General features: G+C 35.4%; 2 protein-coding genes across 2 annotated transcripts; one reads left to right on the forward strand and one right to left on the reverse strand.

Annotated features, from left to right (window-relative positions):
* Window positions 1-243: 243 nt before the first annotated feature.
* Window positions 244-8,346, forward strand: LOC100254193 (uncharacterized). The gene is made up of 7 exons (XM_002281265.5): window positions 244-379; window positions 4,697-4,759; window positions 4,856-4,935; window positions 6,136-6,244; window positions 6,893-7,052; window positions 7,412-7,575; window positions 7,655-8,346. The coding sequence occupies exons 1-7, from the start codon at window positions 377-379 to the stop codon at window positions 8,015-8,017; spliced, it is 942 nt and encodes a 313-aa protein (XP_002281301.1). The 5' UTR covers window positions 244-376; the 3' UTR covers window positions 8,018-8,346.
* An 11,013-nt stretch (window positions 8,347-19,359) lies between these two features.
* LOC100261106 (transcription factor PCF5) lies at window positions 19,360-21,176 on the reverse strand. The gene is made up of 2 exons (XM_010649693.3): window positions 21,025-21,176; window positions 19,360-20,915 (listed from the first exon to the last, which is right to left on the reverse strand). Exon 2 carries the CDS (start codon window positions 20,873-20,875, stop codon window positions 19,499-19,501), a length of 1,377 nt encoding a protein of 458 aa, XP_010647995.1. The 5' UTR covers window positions 20,876-20,915; window positions 21,025-21,176; the 3' UTR covers window positions 19,360-19,498.
* Window positions 21,177-21,944: the final 768 nt, after the last annotated feature.

Consider the following 21,944-nt stretch of genomic DNA (forward strand, 5'->3'; position numbering starts at 1 on the left):
CCGTCTTGAACCGTCTCATTTCATCCTTGATTATGTGGCGTATCTTTCTAAAATAGTTAGAGGTAAGTTTTTTGAGCTCGTGTGGGCTGGTGTGGGTTTTAGATTTTGGGCTTTGATAGGCTATGGCAATTTAAATGGTATTTGGGCTTCCTCTCGACTGTCTTATTGGGCTTTTGATGGTTTTTGGGCTTTTTGGGGTGTGGGCTAGGGCTATTTCTACTGGGTTGTTCAATTGATTAAGGGCATTTTTGAGAAATTCTGTTTAACACCTCTAGGTGGTATAGATCAGAGGTGATATACAGGGTTTCTTCCTCATTCTCATTCAGCGCGAACCGAATCGAGAGCATCAAATCTTGGAAAGAACGAAGAAGACAACATGGTAATTGAAATTTGAATATCTATGTTTTTTTTCCCCCCTAAATTAGGGTTTTTCCTGCTCCTTTTTTTTCCTCTGAAATTAGGGTTTCCTGTTCGTTTAGAAGATTTTCCTGGTAATAATTGTTACGATTTAGGGTTTCATCATCAGTTTGCAGTGAACACGAGCCTTTTAAAAATTTTTATTTTTATTTTTATTTATTTTTCTGAAATCTTTTTCCTGAAGACATGGTTTTTATCATAAGATTCATAACGAATAAACAGGCGAAGGATCGGTGCATAATCTTGTCGATTTTATAGTTTTCTTTATAATAAAAAAATAATAAATTAACTAGGTTTTTATTTTGAATCAATTTCATCTTCTCTGTCGGCGCTTTTAGAATTGATGTATTGTTTTCTATGCGCAAAATAATTGAACATTCTTCTCCTGTCATTATACATAAATTGCTGTAATATGTCGTAGGTCTTGTTCTTTATACCACTTCAACAAAATTAGTCAGACAAATGAATGCTGTGGATTAAGAAACCTGGTTAGAAGATCGTATGTCTTGTTTTCTGCAATTAGGGTTTCTTGTTAGTTTAGAAGATTTTCCTGGTAATAATTGTTACTAATTAGGTTTCATCATTAGTTTACATTGAACTTGAGCCTTTTTTTTTCTTCAAATTTATTTTTCTGAATATTTTTCCTGATTATATGATTTTGATCGTAATGAAGGTAGCGGATAAACTGATGATGGTTTGGAAGATACAGTTTTATTACCCCTTCAACAAAAATAAGTCAGAAAAATGAAAACCATGGATTAAGAAACCTGTTAGACAATTGATTAAAATGTTGGAACTGGTTGATTAATTCAATGTTACTTTGCCAAGAGAACAAGTGGTATCTCCTTTGAGATGGTTTCTATATGTATCTGGTTATCATCACCCATAAAAAAAAAACTAATAATAAGAAAAATAAGAATAATGCATCTGGTTATCATCACAACTTTTGTTTTTTTTTGCTCTAAAAATCTACCTAAAGGATCTTTGGTTTTTCACCCTCATGTTGAATAGGAAAAATAAATATGGCTTACCTTGTCCAGTTTGTTTTTCCAATCTATTCTCCATCCATTGTTTCATGACATCCTTTTTATCACCATCTGAAATAGCATGCATAATGACGGTTCATTATCCTTTTAAGAAGGATTACCATGCCCAAAGATTTCTCATTCACAGAAGTACCTGTTTGGCCTTGCCATCTGAGGCTCACAAAGAGTTGTTGCTGCCTCCTCTACTCCATTTCTTTCTTGCGTTGCAACAAGCCATACGACATAAGATAGACTAATCTTCCAAAAAACTAATGAAACTCTTACATATCTAAAAGTAACTAAATCTTAATACAAATATAAGTCAATTTACCTTTTTAAATAGAATTTTTTTTTGATGAGTAAAACAAGAGTGTATTATAGACAAAAAGCATTAAAACAGTGCTCCGAAGTACACATGAAGTATACAACAAACGCTTAAAAGCACAAACTAAAACAGAGGGACCAACAAAAAACTACGCCCCCCTTTAGAAGGAACCCAACTAGTCCACAAAATCTACTGCAGAAGGACAAAAATCTAAAAACAACCTAGACCAAGCCCATGGATTACAAATGAAAGAGTGTTTTAGTCCTTGAATGGATTGTTCTTCATTCTCAAAAGATCTTCTATTTCTTTATTTCCAAATTGTCCAAAATAATCACAGCAGAGCTGCCTGCCTAGCCTTTTTTTGCTTTTTTTTCCCACAAAAGACCTATGTCATCCTAAAAGAGTGATTGAACACGAAAGCACCTAAAGCTCACTAAACAGGAAGAACAAAAGATTCCATAAAACTCCTGTCATGACGTAGTGGATAAAAATGTGATCAATGGACTTTTTCTCCATAAGACAAATGAAACATCTATTTGCCAAATACCACCCCCGCCTTTCTAAATGATCCAAAGTTAACACCTTTGCCTAAGTTGCATCCCAAGCGTAAAAGTCACCTTTGAAACCCAAGAGTTCCAAATCACACTAGTAGAAAATGACATTATACTTTCTAACTCTAAAGTTGAGTGCAGGACTTTAACAGAGAACTTCCCACTATTTGACCTTATCCAAATCACTTTATTTTCCTTTTCCCTGTACACACTCCTCATTTGAAAACTCAAAAGAAAATGTTCTATCAAGTCCAAATCCCAATCATTTAGGAGCCTAGAAAAACGATGGGCCCAATAATTCCCTTCAACTGTCGAGTGCCAAACATTTTTCACCCAATCCTCCTTAAAATCAACAATGACATAAAGAGAAGGTAAAGTGGTACATAGTACTTCATCACCACACAACTTGTCCTTCCAAAATTGCACCCTTCACCCACTACCAATTGAGAAAGCAACTCTACTAGTTAAAAGATCCCAATCCTTTCTGATGACTTTTCATAACCCTACCCCATAACTTTCTCTCACCTCCTTGGAGCGCCTTCCTCCATCTTCTACCACGTACTTACCACTTATATCTTGCTTTCATGAAGCCCCCCTATCCTTAGCAAACCACCAACTCCATTTTCCTAGAAGAGCTTTATTAAGCTTTGCAAGATTCCTTAACCCCAATCCACCCTTACTCTTATCTGCACAAACTATCGCTCAAAGGAAATCCCTTTGAATCTATTCCAACTTCATTTGACTATCCTTGGAATGCAGAACAAAGACATGAAATAGATGGGCATGCTAGATAATGTGCTTCAGATTAGGGTAATCCTCCCACCCTTAGATAAATACTGCATTTTCTACATAACTAGCTTTTTTCAAAACCTCTCCTCTACTCCATCCCAAACCGCAACGTACTTGAAAGTAGCACCTAAAGGAAGACCCAAGTAAGACGATGAAAGTGTTCCTACCTTGCATCCAAACTCAAAGGCTAGCTTTTCTAAATTTTCCACCCTTCCCATTGGAATTAACTCTCTTTTTTCCAAGTTAATGTTATGCTCGAAATGGTCTCAAATCACATAAGCTACCAACTAAGATAAGTCAACTGATCTTGAGTCAATTTGCACAAAACTAACGTATCATTGACAAACAAAAGATAGGAAATTTCCACTCCTCCACCTCTGCCAGTCACCCTCCAACCTGGCAAAAAACTTCTAATCTTAGGTCCCTAAGCAAACAACTAAGAGCCTCCATAACAATCACAGACAAATAGGGCAAAAGAGGATCTCCCTGTCTTAGTCCCCTAGAGCTTTGAATGGAGTCCACTGGAGCACCATTAACAAGAACCGAAAACCTAAAGAGATACACCATTTTATCCAAATTATCCACTTCTCCCCAAAACCTATCTTTTTTAGGATTGAAAGTAGAAAATCCTAATTAACATGATCATGAGCCTTCTCAATATTGATTTACATAGCAAGCCACATTCAATGCTCTTCAACGAGGAGTCAATGGCCTCATTGGCAATGAGCATTATCCAAAATTTGTCTTCCCTCTACGAAAGCATTGTGAGAATTGGATACCACCTTATCCACCACCTTCTTAATTCTATTGGCTAAGACTTTAGCCAACAACTTGTGGAGACCACCCACCAAACTGATGGGCCTGAAGCCCTTAAGGTCTTTAGGTCTCCCTTTCATAGGAATTAAAACAAAGAAAGTTGCATTCAAATTCTCAACGAATCGACCCGCCCTTTTCATGAAAGTCCTTAAAGAGATCTAACACCTCTTCACAAAATCCCAATTGAACTGCCAAAAAGCCATAGGAAAAATAGGAAAGCCGCCAAGACCTCTTTAAATGGAATTATGAGAAATAGAAAAATAAATAGTATTTTATGTAGTGATTTTATATACGATAAATGGAAAAGCATACAGTATCTCATGTATTGGTTTTATACTTTTTACTCACAAAAATTATGATAACCAGGGTTGAATCAGTTGTTTGGTTGGCCAGAATATATTTGATTAATCTTCTGGAATGGAAAGCCCATTTTAGCAAAATCATCCCAATCCTCCAAAAGCATTTTTATTGGTGTAGGTTCAGTGAGGGATGCTGGTCTAGTGGCATGCAGCAGGGCACCTTAAGCAATGGAGAATTTATTTATTTATTATTTGGGATTTTTAGCTGGGCCACACACTATAACTTTAAGATCAGTTTCTGTAGGGGCAAACTCTGTTTAGATCCAATAGTTAATGTGCTATACAATATGCAGCTATGATGATATGTCCATAATTAATTATGCTATTTTGCTATTTCCAGTAGTAAGTTCTTTGTAAGACTTTTTTTTTTACATTTATTTAAGATGCTAAATTTTAATTTGTATTTTTTTGCAGTCGTCACTTGCAGCTGCTAGAGCAGACAATTTTTACTACCCGCCAGAATGGACACCGAATCAGGTATGTTTACATGATCCTATAAAGGCTATAAAGGCTCTTGTTGAATCGGTTTATGAGACATTTGTATTTTGGATTCTCACATCACATTCTTTTCAGGGTTCTTTGAACAAGTTTCATGGTCAACATGCTTTGAGGGAGCGAGCAAGAAAAATAGACCAGGGCATCTTAATTATAAGGTACTGACTCACATGCATTTTGTTGAGTATTTGATCATACCTCCAAATAGTTTTTTCATCATTGTATGAAATATAATTCATACGTTTACTTACTTCTCTAAAAGTATTTGTGCTATAATGGGAAGTAAGAGAGTGCTTAAGTGCTTAGGTGCTGGAACTTGGTGTTCACATCCAGCAATTGGACATGGGAAAGAAAAGGTGCCTGTTCCACTTGTTAAAAAGCCATTCCTTGGGTTAAACCTTTTTAAAGAGAATAATGGACACTTGAAATATAGAAAAATTATTTGGGGTTTGGTTTTAGGGAGCTGATGATCAATGTTGGTGAAAGTAAATCATTAGTTTCTGTTGCTTTTAAAGTGATATTTGAATAATTCATTAGTCACATAAGTGCCTTAATTTAATTCTTGCTCAGACAAGCATGGTTTTTGTTTATTAGATCTTATTTGTTACACAAATTAAGCCATTTGACTGAATCTTCTCGTAAGGGGAGTATATCAATTAGGTAGTGAGTATTGATTCACATTATGTGGTTGCATTCTAACATGCACATCAATGGTAGTATCAATGCTTAATCAACTCAACTTCAAGCAATGAAAAAGTTGGTCTCCTGTTTCTTTTTGAGGGGGCTCTGTTTTTGTTGGTACCCTGTTTCTTTTTGAGGTGCTCTTTGGCCTACTTTGTTTTCTTGGAGTGCCTTTCCTTATTTTAACATATTGCTATTTACTCATAAAAATAAAAAAAAAGCAATGGAATTTACAAAAAATAAAAAAGAAAGTGCTAATGGAAATATAGAATTCATTTTTAGTTAGAAAACATTCTGTACATAAGACTCTGCATACAGCACATAAGAACCACGAAAGGACATTATCAATTTTGACAAAGAAATTTGTGATTCTATAACTACATTAAGTGTTTAAGATGTTCACAAGCTTAAAGAAAAGCTGCAAAAGGAAATTTGCTGTATTAGAAAGATGTTTTAATGTAGGGTGTTATAGTGCTTCCCATTGTAGCGATTTATAATACAAGTCTCCAATAAGATACTGATCTTAATTTTAGGAGTTGATCTTAATTAGTAGATATAAAATGTTCTATTATTTGCTTTATAGATTCAACATATAAGTGTATTTGTGTAAAATGGTGAAGGTTCTTCAGCCAACCATTAATTACTATAATTGGTTGACATCATTACCTTTCTTTCAGGTTTGAGATGCCTTTCAATATATGGTGTGGTGGATGCAATTCTATGATTGCAAAGGGTGTGCGGTTCAATGCAGAGAAAAAGCAAGTTGGAAATTATTATTCTACTAAGGTATCCTATGCAAACTGATTCCAGATTCATAACTGCCTCTTTCATGTAGAATTATTGGGAAGGGTGAGAGTGACCTAATTGAATGTTTAGGAAATAGGTTGTTGCATGGTTTTGAAGTGTGGGCCAGGGAGGGCGAAATATTTTATCAGGCTATGTCAAATGTTTCCCATCTAAGCCGTGTATTTGTAATCATATTGCATAAAAATAGTATTGCATGATTTTGAGAATGGGTATCGAAATGCATTTATCATATAGTTAATTTGCATGCAGAGGAGAGCCTTTATATTGTTTCCAAGTTGAATATTAAGGTTATGACTTGTTGAATCTTTTTCTTCTTTGGTTGTATGGTAATAATCTAGTTTATAGGTTGTCATGTCTCTGCCCATTTCTACATATGATGAACATTTTGTAAAGTTGTACACTTATTTATGTGCTGCTGTGTTATCACTGATACTGGTTTTATATCTTGATATCCTCGAACAGTAAGGATTAATTTGATTGTCATGCTGGGGTTATGCTATCCTACATTTGTGTCCTATATTTGTATACTACTGAAATATGTCTCTGAGCTCAAACTAATTAGTTATGTATTTTTATGCTAGTCAATGGGTGCTTACTCCTGTTTGTGTTTGGCTATTTCTCCTCCAGATATGGAGCTTTACCATGAAGTCTGCATGCTGCAAACATGAGATTGTTATTCAGACTGATCCAAAAAACTGCGAGTATGTGATTATCAGTGGGGCTCAACGGAAAACGGAGGAGTTTGACATTGAGGATGCTGAAACCTTTGCACTCCCCGCAGATGAAGGTTGGTATTAACGTGGTCCATTTTGTTGTATGGTTTGTGTGTTGGCACACACGTAGCAAATCTGGAGTATATAATAAAGGGAATATTAGGATAATAAGGACTCTGGGGCAAATAATAAAATATTTTCTTTATGCATTATTTTCTTGATTATTATTATTATTTTTTGATAGGCAAGCATTATTTTCTTGATTATGGCATCTCATTGTTAGATCACCTACTAGTATTTCACAAACTAATGTGAAACGTGATGGACTTATTCATTCACTCCATTCATTCTCTACGGGATGTCTGAAAAGCTTCTTATTTCTTACTGTTTGGATTAAAATGCCAACAGCTTAATTTAATTCTTTGTTTTCCAGAAAGAGGCAAGCTTGCAGATCCATTTTACCGTCTTGAACATGAGGGAGAGGATTTGCAGAAGAAGAAAGAAGCTGAGCCAGTTCTAGTTCGCCTCCAGCGGGTATCTGATGCTAGGCATTCAGATGACTATTCCCTTAACAAGGCTCTCCGGGCTCAACTTAGAGTATGCTATCGAGCTAATTTTTGGTTCTTATCTTCTTTTCTCTTCTGCAAGATTTTTTAAAAAATTTCTGTTATTTCAGAACCAAAAGAAGAGAGTTGCTGAAGAGGAGTTTGTCTCGAAGAAACTTGGGCTTGGCATTCGATTGCTACCAGCAACCGAAGAAGATGCAGCTATTGCAGCACGCATGAAGTTCTCTTCCAAGTTTGAGAGGAACAGGAAGGAGAAGCGAGCATTAATTAATGCTGCTTCAATCTTCCCTGGGTCATCTGGGTCTTCACTGTCTGATAAGAAACGTTTGGAACTAGGATCAAAGAGAAGGAAAATCAAGGCAGGCACAGCATCTGAGTTACTGACAAGAGGATTTAAACCGTCGTCATGGTTAAAGAGCTCCGTATCTTCGAGCCAGAGTAGGGGGATGTCAGTGGCTTCAAGACACCTCTAGGTAGCAATTGTTAAGAAAGTCTTCAAACAGCTGTATTTCTTCAGATGAGATTTTAAAGGCTGCCCGTATTTTCCTTGTTCAAATTGGCTGTGGAGCTTATATACATATAGGGATAGCCATAATTGAGGATTATTTTACTCCTGGGTTCTCTTTTTTATTTTTTCCCCTCACCTGCCCTTCTGTAAACTATTGTTCAGTAAATGTGGGTGAATCCAATACTGAACTTGGGTGTGGTATATAAATATAATAGTGTATTGGCTTCTGTCCGTAACTACTTTTAAACAGTGAGAACTGCAATAAAAGATGGCTGTAGGCAGTTCCTTATTTAATGTTTCCGTTGTCAATATTTGATCCAAAAGGTAAAGAATTACACTCTCCAAATAATAGTAACCAAATTTCGAAAAAAATAATTAGTCAAGTCATATTTTGAAAGTGTATATTGAATGAAGTAAACTAGTTTTTTAAACAAAACCAGCCTAAAGGAACATTTGACAAAACCCGAGTGGCCGATGAGGGAGATCTCACACACATACCAAAAAGGGCATAAAATGAGGGGGTAGATCGATCATACACACATACTAAAAAGGGCATAAAATGAGGAGTATCAAATATGATCTGGGCATTAATTATGATCAAAGCACTTGAGGACAAAATGGAGGAGGGTTTACAAATACTTTTTTAATTAAATTATGATAATTTTTTTAGGTTGTTTAATAAGTTTGCATTTTTAAAAGAAAAAAAAATGAACCATTTATTTTTTTATCTAGAAATTTCTATAATAATATTTAACTCCTTTAGTTAAAATTATTTTAATTAAATTATGATAACTTATTAGAGAAATATTATTTAAATCAATTTTTAGGTTGTTTTCGAAAAAAGATAAATATTATAATTAAATAAAATAATGATGGGATGCGAGCATGGTAAGTAAGATGATAAGTGCATTTTAGGGCCAAAAAAGTTCACAAACACAAAACAATAGTATATTATTATTATGGGAATTGAATACAAATTTAAGAAAAATTATTGTTTAAAATTTGGATTTGGAAAAAACAAATTAATTCAAAACAATTATATTTTTTATTTATTTTATTTTAATCTATAATTTTTTATTTTTAAATAATCATTCTCCAAATCAATTTTCTTTTATCAAAAAATTTCTTTTAATAATAATTAAAAGAGAAGAATTATCCAAACTAATTTTTAATTGAATAAATGAAAATGAAAATTATTACTATTACTACTATTATTATTATTATTATAGAATTGAAAAAAATAATCCAAAACATATTTGTATGGTTAATGTTGAAATAAAAGAAAACAATGCTTATCATTATGTAAAATTAATCATAATGGAACATAATTAATTATCACCTTTAAAGAGGAAAAATTATATCATTTTAAAATATTATGTAAAGTTTTAATTAAATTATGATAATTTTTTAGACTGTTTGATAGGTTTGTTTTTTTTTTTAAATAACAAAAGAATCATTTTTTTCATCAAGAAATTTCCATAATAATATATAAATCAGAAACTATTTTAATTCAACTATAATATTTTTTAAAAAAAATTATTCAAAATCAATTTTCAGATGTACTTGAAAAAAAGATGGGAAACAATATCTAAATTAATTAAATAAAATAATGATAGGATGAAATTTTATTTCAAAGTCGATTCTACAACTTCCATTAAAAAAATTTCTTTGACTATTTTTTGTTATTAGTTTTATTTTATTTAAATTATTAAAATGAATGAAATTTGTGTTTATAATTTATCTTCTCAAATTAATTTTCACTTAAAGCTTACCTTTTATCAGATATTAAAATATTTATTATTATTATTTGATTTCAATCTCTCTATTTTTTTAGTTTTCTAACATAAAATATATAAAGCGATAAAAAAAAAGAATATAATTATCTGATTTTTTTGTTATATTTTGACATTTTCGACGATACTACACGCTGGCCGTTCGATCTTGTCATCTCGACGATTTTCTGGATAAAATAAAAGTTTTTTTACCCATTTTTTTGCTGTCCGAGTTTCTTCCTGCTTTTCGTTTTTGCAGCGATATAACTTTGATCCCTGGAAGTAGGATGTTTTGGAGTCTTAATCCAAACAGATACACAATGGAGCTGCATGCATCAAACGCATGGAACAGGAGCTGGTTCCCCACCTGGAAAGAAAGAAAAAGGGGGGGTTATTGTGACTGAGAATACAAGGGTTTATTCTAAATCCCAAAATATGCCCGCTGAGATCCTCTTTTCTCTGCAACTCACAAGGACAGTTCAGAAAGGGCTAGCTCCCCATGTATTAGTCATTTATATAAACAATTTCCACAGTCGACCCTGTCACACAATTAACTGATCATAAGATAAAAGAATGGGGCTGGTTTCTTATATTTTAATCTAATCAACATGTATGCTCCAGAGTTAAAACGTAATTATGTATATAGAATAAATAACGGTGAGTGTGAAAAGCGTAAACCATGCAGAGAGGGGGACGGTCTGCAGTGGAGACTGGAGACTGTAGAGTACGTACGGTACAAAAGAGACTGAAATTCGGGTCTTTCATCTTCAGAGATTGAAAAAAGAGAGAAAGCAAAGCGAAGCAAAGCAAAGCAAAGCAGAGCAGAAGAGAGAGATGATAAGAAGTGGGGATAACAATTACCCTACATTACGCTAGAGATTGTTGTGTCCCCTGTTTGGGATTTCTTTAGATATCCATGTCCTCCCTCTCCCTCACTTTTGCTTCTGCACTGGATTTCTCATTTTAATATACTGCATCGCTAGATTCATCCACCGATTCCACCCTCTGTGTATTTAACACCAGATCTTCGTACTCTCTATAGACTATACCACCTAACACTGCAACCCTATCACGCAAGTGAGTCAAAACAAGCAAATCCAAGTAACTAACCTTGTAGAAAGAGAGACAGATTAGCCAGTTCTCTCTCATTTATTATTATTATTATTTTCACTGGTACCAGGCCATCATTATTATTCACTCCCTTAGGATCTGGGTTTCTTGTGCCTCCCTCTCTGTCTCCCATTCCCTCTCATGTTTCGCTGCACTCCCTTCCTCTCTTTTCCGCGTTTGTCGCTTTAACAGTCCACCTCCGTGATTTCCTTCTCCTGAACAGTCTCTTTCTTTGTCGTTTTCCTTTTATTTTTTCTCCCCCCACTCTTATTGGTACCGCGTCAACATCAATATCACAGTTACTGTTTCCATTGTTTTATGGGGCTCATGGTCTTTGCTTGTGGACTTCATTTTCCAAATATGGCAACGAAGCAACCGGCGTAATTCAGAGGTACACTTCTGCAAGTTGGATGCCCTTCCCGGTGAGTTGAATCAGAACCCTGGAACCATGTTTATTCTCTCTGTTACAATCATCTTATAGCTGGTAGTTTGATTGTGTGTGTGTCTCATGATTGGTTGAACAAGTGAAAATGACCCACATCTCCACATTCAAGTGGGTCCACTGTTGTCTGTAGATTTCCCCTTGTTTTGATCTAAATCATACATTGGCAATGAGTGACTGATTTGTGGCGATGATTGTTTGTTTTGGAAACTGACTGTTCGTTTTGGAAACTGACTGTTCTGAAGAAGACAATGATACAACTGTGATTGGTTGAAAAATAGGACTTCATTCATGACTGACCTTCTATAGAAGTAAGAACACATCATTCCCAGTTTCGCCTTTCATAAATGGTGGAGGGCGATCACTTAGATTTCTCTTTGTCATGGCTAAACCTACACCTAAACCTAAACCTAGGGTAAATGATAAGACTGCTTCCATCCCCATTTGTCCCAGAATGAAGTACTGTGATTTTTGAACTTGGCTTCCTTTCTTCTCCTCCCCAAATATTCTTAACAGAGAGTATCATGTTTTCATGCATGCATTCACAGTGCAATTTTTTTTTTTTTTTTTCATTTTATTTTATTGAAAGCTTAAGTAATGACCCCAACTGTTTAATCAACCACAAGATTTAATAATTTATGATTTATCCGTCATGTTGCTTTCTCCTTTTTTCTATTTCTCTTACGTATAAAGGATATATCTTCATATATAAAATTTAAAGGTTGATAAAGACATTGGATTTCCCGATTACCAGTGGTATCAGTCAGTAAGGGGACAATAAAGTTGTTGCCCTTTTGTTAACTTTAGGCAATACGGACCCTGCAACCACATACACCGATGTAGGAGGATTGTCCTTTGTTTTCTTCTGGTAGTGATAATATTTGAAAAAGAAAATGATAACAGTCTTCAGAGTGAATCAGATGATAACCCTTTTAAAAAAGTCATGAATAAAATAGTATAATTCATCTTGAAATGATTCTAAAAACTAATGGCACTCATAATTTTTGTTTGGAAGTCATGTGAAAAACAGCATTTCTTTTTTCTGGGAAAGCAGTTCTCTGCATGCATTATAGCAGTTATTCTTTGCAGATTCTAATGACACCCACAGCAGTTATTCAGCAGCATGCATGTCATAGAGGTTAGAAAAAGGAGAAAAAGTCATGGATCTCTAGTAAACTGACCCACTAGTAACTAGCTTTTTTTTTTTACCTTTCCTTTTTTTCCCCTGCAATATGCTAGAACTCAACAATGTGATAAGGAGCTCCTGAATACAGACTGTTGAGCTATGGAATAATTGGAATCCATTGATGAACGGGTGGTATCTGGCTTTGGGCTTAGTGCTAATTGCTTTCTTGTTCTGCATTTCTGGTATATGTCCATGGGGCATAGGAGTTGTAAGAATTTCTCCCTTTCCAGTGGGCATTTGTCATTTCCAAGGTGTGTCTGGGCGTCAGGATATCAGAAAAGTGGGCTTGAGTTCTACATGATGTGAGGGAAAACTTTCTATACTGAGATGCCAATGTAAATCAGCAGGCTCAGTGATTGATATGATGGAAAAGCTTTCAGGAGATATGGTGTATGGTATGGGTACGTACTGCATTTTTCTAATTTATGCTTTTGTCCTTGTTTTCCCCGTGTTGGGCATATTTTGATTGCGATGCTTCTCAATCATGAGCTTCCATAGGAAAATTAAAACACAAAACTAGTGATTAACATGTAAGTGTTGAAGCAGCAGAATTTAGTCGGGTCCCAATCCACCAGGACCATGTTTGTTTTCCACTCCCTTTACTCTTCAAGCTCACATCTGGATCATGTTGAAGAGAAGTTGGGAATGGGTTTAATGTGGATTCTATTATGGGTTTAATATGATCATACTACACTCCTATAATGAAAGATTTCTGTGAAACTAGCTATATATGAACCAGACTTTTGTCTTCCTTGGCTGCTTTCTCTTTTCTTTTTTTATTTTTCATCCAGTGTCATGTGTCAAAGAATGATTTTTTTCTAGCTTTGTTCAGGGTCAAAACTGAATTATATATATCAAGCGCTCAGACTAGGTGTACCAAATGGATGGTATGGAGTTTTTGACGAGTGAAAGGAAGAGGAAGAAAGATGAGATTGGAGGACAGAGAAGTTGGAACTTCAAAGCATGTACTTTCTTCTACCATTATCTGATGGGCCATGTCAATCCACAAGGCCACTACAGAGGATCCAGTCCAAGTAGAAATGAGCCTTTCATAGGACCCATTTGATGGTCAGTAAGTAGGGCTCAAATTTGCTTTGTGGCCCAATTTTGTTTGGGCTGGACTTGTCATAGTTTGGGTCATCACTTTGTGTGAAGTTTTAGGAGTCTAGTTCTAACACCCCTTCATGGCCTCTTTTTTTTTTTTTTTCTCGTCTCCCACAAGCTTGAGTAGGTCATCTCCTATAAATCAAGGTTTTCATATCATGTTACGTACGTTTTCCTGTAAATGAAAGCTTTACATGACCTTCTGTGATAAAGAGAAAAAATATTATGCAGGTAATATTTATTATCGTAACATCTTGAAACATAACAAAATCCATGAAACAAAGGTTTGGGTGGTGTTAGCAGAATAAGAAGAGCAAAGTGTAGCAGCTAGCAGCAGTTTCTATTCAAATTTTCTGTGGAATTCCTTTCTCCACTGATATTGAAATTGGATGTGTGGGTTCGTGCTTTTCTCACCATATTTGCAGTAAGGGTTTCTCCATTTTGTTCTACAACCCTAATACATCAATCTGTGTATGCATATATACGTGTGGCTGTGATCTTCAGGTTAATGCAACATGTGTACATTTTTGTGAGAGTTGGCTTTATTTATTTGGAAAAATATGTAACAATATTTACCTGGAAAGGGAATACTAGTATACAAGTAAATGTTCTACCCTTCCATCATGGTGTCTTCTTTGTGTCACAAATCTTGAATCTGTTTAGAGTTACTAAATTATCTGCCAATTCTCAACAATTTAGAGTATCTCACTGTTAAATCTCTAGATAGAATTATTGACTGAAGGCCAGGTATGTCCAGCATGAAAAATAACCCATGGATGCCAGAATTGGCATCTTTTTAGAAGCATGACTGAAGATTTTTCAGTTCCATTCCTGCCATCCTCTATTAATAAGGATGCTATATTAATCATTTGAGTTTATTTAACTCTCAGCCATTTTCTTGTTAGTTGTCTCATTCACTGAAAAAAGATTTAAACTTCATTTCTTAGTTCATCTCTTTTCTTCACTAGGTCTGGGATGTATATTGGTTATGCAATCAAACCCTACTTTATTTGGTATAGTATGAGATAGACTAAGAGATGGGATAACATGTCATATCCTATCAGTCAAATTTAGGATAAAAAAATAATATTAGTTAAGTATGGGATACAAAAAATAATGAGATAACTTAACCCACCTCTTTTTTATATCCCCATATAATAATACTTTGTCCTATTGATAATAAATTTATTCCTTTGGTTCATTTTCTTCTTCTTCTTCTTCTTCTTCTTTTTTTAATTTTTTACTGCTATTTTGTAACAAAAAAAAAAGTTAAAAATATTCAGTTTTGGCTAAAAAGAATTAAAGCAATGTGAATGGTAAAATCTAAAATAATAACAACACAATATTATTTAATATATAGAAAATACTTCTTATATTTAACAACATTATGTAATATTTTTATTTGTAAATTTTAAATGTTTTAATCATAAATGATTATTAACAAAGAAATAAAAAATTATTTATTAAATTATAAATTGTTGATTGATTTTCAAATAATATTAAATATGAGAGAGATTTCATTTTTTTTTAATAACAAACATAGGAATACAATTTATTTTTATTTTAAAAATGATCAAATAGTGAAATACAATATGTTTTCCATTCCAATTTTTATTTTTCAATAGATTAAACATGGACATCGAATAATATTTCCTAATAGATATTTTCTACAAATCAAACATGAATATAATATTGCATACCTCATTAGACATATTATCATAAGATATTATTTTCAGGATGTGATGTCGAAGAATATTATGAGACATGCATATCATATTCTATCCTGTTAATCAAACTTAGCCTTAGGCAAATCACGGTATTTAGGCAATCAAGTGTCTAAATCTGATTATATTCTTTTCTTCCATAAACAAACCTTTTCCAAAAAAACTATTGGCAAACATATTACTAGCAAGACAGATTAATTTTATCTAGTGAACACCCAATTGATATATGGTAATCAAACTTAAACTTAATTTCTTCAAGGAGTTCACTCCTGAAAAAAGTTGGTATATATATATAACCTGAGCTCAAATCTTATGTACATTTGATATTTTAGTTCCATGTTGAAATGTGAGTATTAGAGAAAAATTAAGATGGAGACAATGACAATGAAGCTAGGGGCAGAGCAGGAGAATGACATTATTTTATCACATCTATGTTTCAGATATATTCAAGTATCTCCAAAGAGTCTTACAGCAAAAGGCTAAAAGTCTTCCCACTAATCAAACTGGAAATCCAAGAATCCATTAGTTTTGTTAAGTCTGCATTGAATTCCTTAGTCCATTCGTTATCAATGTGCTTGATATTATTATGCATGATGTAAAATATATCGATAACTAGTAACCTATCAAAAAATAAAGATATATGGTTAACTAGTAGAGTGCAGTCCTTGAGTTTCTGTCTGCTCCCTTGTATAGAAGCCCACACTCGACCACTTTTTAATTTGTTCAATGAGATTTGTGATCTCTAGGTCAAGCACTAGGTTTAATTAATTTTATCATCATCTTCACAAGCATAGTATTTGTGGTTTGATTGTACTAAGTGACCTGAACCCTACTGAAATTAATATAAGCAAGCAGTTATACGCTAACTTTGCATTTTCCATTTACTATAAGTAGGTGAGATACAGTATGATTGGCCTCCAATTTACTGAAGATAATACCGTAAAGGTTTGAAGGTTTGTATATCAATATTAGAAATTAGGAACATGTTCATAGACATGGCCTAGGCAAGACAAATTTTAGGGTATTGTGGAGAAAGTATGATTGACAAGATGGGAAGAACAAGGAGTGGTCTAGGAGTTTCATATCATCATTCTCCTGGGCATGAGGGACACTATTTAGTATTGGAACTTTTGATATTTTTGTCTGCTGCACTTTAGCGAAAGGAATTTTGACTGACTCTGACATGAGTGGAGCTGGTTTTGTTAGGTTACCATGAGCATGACATGACAGAGAGAGAAGATATTAGGTCATAAAAGAAAATTGGTGCTTCGCATGTATAGTGGTTTTAAGTTTTCCGAGGAAGGCTTTCCACCGAAGTCGTTTAAATGGAAAAGAAGAAGAAGAAGAAGAAGAAGAAGAAGAAGAAGCATCACAACACTTGGCACTGAACTAGTCGACCGATATATAAAGGAAATAGCTATATCAAAGGGAAAAAAATTGCAGAAACTTGTGGAAAAATTTAATCTTGTCTTCCTTTTGATAAACCTAGTGGTTTATCTTCAGGTTTCAACTTGGAAAAAGAACTTGTCTTTAAATAACTAGCTTCTCTAATGATCTTTTAGATACTTCTTTAAAGTTCTTTGCTGCTTCTACTTTACAATAGACACAATGATTGTCTGTCATTAACATACGCTAGGTTAATGGGGATGTACACGCTTCAAGTTATCTGTCACTGGGATCAAAATATCAGCTTCAGTATATATGCTTTTACCCTATATGATTGAGCAAGTTTATGCTTCAACTATTTAGTGCTAGTTTGTGGATACAACAGCTAAATTAGTGATAAAAAACCAGATTAGTCATTACAAATAATAACAAAAACAATGCATAATAGGATTTGAACTTTTAGAGAAAGGGTTCATAACAATCTACTTCATAGTAGAGCTCAAATTGACTGATGCCAAATCATCTTTATCCTATTTTTCTTGGTGAACAATCATATGGTTGGTCTTAGGTACTCTTCACTTGAGACAAGCTTACTTTATTGATAATTTCTTAGATGGAATGGGGGCAAAGGTTTTTATGAAAGTGTGAAATGGGGGAGAGAGAGAGAGACTAATCAAAACGATTCTCACAACAATCCTTATCAAATTTGTATGACTAATCGATCAATTAATCCTGGATCATTATGTTGGAACAGCAAGAGGGTAGATATTATAACTTGCATAACATTGAACGTTTTTGCAGATTTAAAATCCATGCAGAGCCCTCCAATCACACTGATTGCACATAAAGGGCTTTTTACAGAACCCATGGGAGTTTCTTAATCAGTAATATTCATAGCAATTTCTTCCAAAACTTAATTTCCTAGAAGAGGTTATACTTTTGCTAGAACATTTGGATAGTGTCCTCAAATAATTTTGAAATTTTTTGAAGTATCTTTTTGCTCTAGCAGGTAAATTGTTTATCTAAAGAACATCATCACAATGCTTAGTGCCAGCGACTACAAACTGCTAAAGAATAAATCAATTATAACCTTAAGATAATCAACATAGTCAGAACCTCTTACCTGAAACCTGCTAATTTCTCTCTTTGTTTTTCATGCTTGATTAGCGTGGTTTCCTTTTGTGTACATGTTTTTGCCTTAATTAGGAATCTTCTCTCCTTTGGGTTCCTCTGTGAAAAGGATATGATAGGTAAGGAATATTGCTTTATAACCCACAATCACCATGGTCGACTGGTCGTCAGTTGTATAACAGTTTATTAAATAAAGGAACCAGGGAAGTTTCATGGGAGTTTGTGTGCTTGGAGCTTTTATTATTTGACACAAAAGAAAGTAAATGTTCATAAGATAACCATTGGTTGATCCCCTCTTTGTCTATGTATAAGAAACTCAGTTTCTACAACTATCTTAACTTTATTTACGAAAATATTTCAACTAGAATTAGTACAAAAAAAAAAAAAAAAAACAATAAAGAACAAATAAAGAACTTACTACCTGGAAGCACATCTCGCCACTGACATCCTTGTTGCGCACCTACATCACAGATGATGGGATCGAGTGCTTCTGATGCTCATCTAGCCTGCGAGGCTGTGAAACCTCCAGGAATCTTTGAGTAGGTACTTCTTGTTGCGCTTATCTGGAGTTAGACAACAAAAAGAAGGGAAAAGGTAAGAAAGAAAAAAAAAATGACGTTTGATGTATGTTATGGCCTGCCATAGTGTCTTTGTTGTCTCTATGAACTGCTTAAGACGTATATTCCAGTCCCAAAGAAGGGCATCAATCGCCAGTTAAACCAACTACAACCATCGTATGGGTGTTGGTGTATGTCTGGATGGTCTTCTTGCTTGGTTTTCCCAATTCTTGAGCTTCATGCCTTTCCTAGGATGCAAGAGAAAACTAATGGCACATGAAAGAAATCTACCTACTTTGTGTGCATAGACACTCAGACGTCTGATATACCGGATTTTCTCCTTTCCTGGGATGCAAGAGAAAACTTGCACATGAAAGAAATCTACCTACTTTGTGTGCATAGACACTCAGACGTCTGATATGCCGGATTTTCTCCTTTCCTAGGATGCAAGAGAAATCTAATGGCACATGAAAGAAATCTACCTACTTTGTGTGCATAGACACTCAGACGTCTGATATACCGGATTTTCTCTGACACTCTTATCGTTCATGTGAATGCCTACAACATCCTTTTGCAGCGATTTCAAACTTCTACTGTGAACAGATATAATCGAGAGGAAATATTAAAAGAAAAATGGTGTACAAAACAGATTAGTATTTTCAAGTAGCTAGCTTATGCAATTTTCATTTGTGGAGCACATATTTGGTATTCCTGCTCAAATTTAAAGTTTGCTCATCGCTAGCTACTTGTGTTACTATATCTGTTGTGAGAGTGAGTGAAAGATATGGAACTGAAAGAAAGCACAGATGATAATTAATATAATAGTAAAAATGAGATCGTAATTGGTACGACCAAAAACAAAAGGATAATATTTAAGACATGGAACAAGCAAGGATGACATTAACACAAAATAACATCTAATTGTTTAAAATTTCAGACAAGAAACGCAACAGAAATCCATCAGAACACAAGTCTGGGATAGCTAAACAGTTTTCTGTTGTTCACAAACTTCAAAAAGCTCAATGTAATCCATATTAACATAGCCTGTGATTTTTGTTGCCATCCAGAGGATTACGGGAGTTTTGGTCTTGAAACTGAGACTCCAGTCGACGATTTGAAGTGGTCATGAATAGAGAAGTAGGGTTTTGTTGTCGGACATTTGTGGTGGTCATGAAAACTGAAGTAGGGTTTTGATCCTGAAAGTTACCTGTGGATGGACCCATGTTTGTCATTGCAGAGTAACCGGAATGAATTCTACTATCGTCTATGTCCCAATTTCCAGGAAAACATGGAAAATTGTTGGAGTTTACCCCACTTGATACTGCAATGTTGGGGGAATAATTGAAAATGGAAGATGATGTTGAAGAGCTTGGAATGCCCAAAAATTTCTCAATGATGCCCACAGTAGCCATTTGATGTTCCAGCGAGTGGGTGCTGGGTTCTTCTACTTCAGCCACCACTTCGAGGGAAGCACTCATTTCTTGGCTGCGAGAACCCGATGCTTCACCAGTTTCGAGTGGACTGGAAGGGACTAACTGTTCCAAATTATTAGGGTTTGCTTCAGAACATTGTTTCGACTTTTCAAGACTTCTCATAATCATTTTTTCTCTTGTTCTTTCCCTTGCCCTTGCCCTTGCTTTCTCGCGAGATTCCTTTGCAAGAGGATTAAGTGCTGATTTACTACGAGGTTTTCTGTTCTTTTTCTCTTTAGGAGTTGTCAGTACTGAAGATTCACCATTTGTCACAATGCCCTTGGGCTCTCCATTGTGGGCGATCTCCTTCAATCTCGATGTTCCTTTGCTTTCGGAAATAGAGGATGCACTCGTTCCACCACTAGTGCCACCACCACCAATGTGCTTTATTTGTGGAAGATTTCCGGTGAGTTCCTTGATTGCTGCTTTGGACTTGGTGAAGAGCCATTCTATGGTTTTGCTTGCCTTATCAAAGCCCAATATGTCCTGGAGATCAAAGAACTTACGGGCAATTTGGAGGGACAATCTCATTCTCCGGTCTCTTGGACCTTGTGCTGTATAGATCTTGCTGTGCCGGTCCTTCTTCCCAGTTCTCTTTCTGGGGACAGACTTCTTCGCACTATCGCTCTTCTTCATCGGCGGGACTTCCAAAGGCTCCTGCTGCTGATCAGCTACAACATCGCTACTTGTCTCCTTGTCCACACTTGTTGTCTTGTTTGAAGCTGCCGCGTTAATCTCACTCTGATCACCTTGGGCACCTGATCTGTCTACTAACATGAGTTGTCGTTGTGGTAATAAGTGAGTTGGAATGAGTTCATAGTCATCAAGAAACGCGGCAGGGAAGTGTAGGAAGGATGAGGGTGGTTGGTCCTCTCCTGAGTTAGGGTTTTCATCATCGATGTAGCGGAAAGGGTTAGAACGGTTGCTGGAAGGAAACATCCGCAGCGGGTGATGAAGACAAGTGGGAGTCCTTTTAACTCTGCAAGTGATCAGAACAAGTGGCTCAGGAGGAAATGGAAATATGAAGGGAAAAAGAGAGGGGTATTCGCTTTTATGCTGTGAAATAATACAAGTTGAGTAGTACTTACTGATAGATAGCCTGGGCGGCGCCTGAGAAGGAGGTGGTCGTTGTGGTGGTGGTGATGGTGTGGGGCGTGTTAAAGCTGGTGGAGGAATAGGAGGAATATAACACAGAAACTGGTATTTATTACGGACAAGAGCTTTTCTTTTATCTTCATCTTTTGGAGGAAAAGTGAACCGTGGTGCAATTTGGCCCATGACAGAGAGACTAGAGAGAGAGAGAGAGATGCAGTGGAACAGTGAGAGTGAGTTGATACGAAACGCAAATAGTATAATAGTGACACTTCACGTGGGAGCAGGTGAGAGCTTGATAGTAACCCGTCCTTGAGAGAGAGAGAGAGAGAGTCCATTTGAAAATGCCTGCAGTAAGTATAAGGGAGCTATGAGGTGTTGAGGAGGATAGATATGGGCACATCTATGCAAACCTAGACAAGGACAATTATTTCAATGGAAGAAGGCATGTGCATATCAAACCCCCCTTTTCCGCCATGGAAGGCAATGGCTCTTTGACTGGACGACCACTGTCACTTTCTACTCAAAAGAGAAAAACCCCCATGTCTCCTATGTGTATTTTTGCATCCTTAGTTCCTCCAGTTACACCCACCCACCCGCCTGCTTATGCTTATGTGTGATTCCCATATAACCACAAGTAATACTCTCTCTCTCCATCCGCTTTGTCAAAAAAGAGTCAGCACTCATTCGTACCTTTTCCACTGCCATCATGTTCACGAGACCATCTTCAAACCCATAAAATTCTTCATATACCTCACATCCGCATTTCATGTGAAAATGCAATGGTCCTAGACCCAATTCCCCTCTTTCCGGATCCCACCCTACAATTTCCTTTTCCATTTATACATGCCTTTTTATTTTCTTTCCATTTATACATGCCGTCGTTCTTTCCTCAATCTCTCCATCTGTACCTTAC

The sequence above is a fragment of the Vitis vinifera genome, chromosome 1, assembly GCF_030704535.1.
Source record: "Vitis vinifera cultivar Pinot Noir 40024 chromosome 1, ASM3070453v1".
Lineage (NCBI taxonomy): Eukaryota > Viridiplantae > Streptophyta > Magnoliopsida > Vitales > Vitaceae > Vitis > Vitis vinifera.

What these genes read in the sequence shown, in the direction of transcription:
- LOC100254193 (XM_002281265.5), top strand. An exon ending in GAAATTATTATTCTACTAAG is followed by an intron (nt 6,245 to 6,892) that starts GTATCCTATGCA and finishes TTTCTCCTCCAG; the next exon opens with ATATGGAGCTTTACCATGAA. An exon ending in TGCACTCCCCGCAGATGAAG is followed by an intron (nt 7,053 to 7,411) that starts GTTGGTATTAAC and finishes TTTGTTTTCCAG; the next exon opens with AAAGAGGCAAGCTTGCAGAT.
- LOC100261106 (XM_010649693.3), bottom strand. Translation starts at nt 20,875, where the DNA reads ATGTTTCCTTCCAGCAACCGTTCTAACCCTTTCCGCTACATCGATGAT.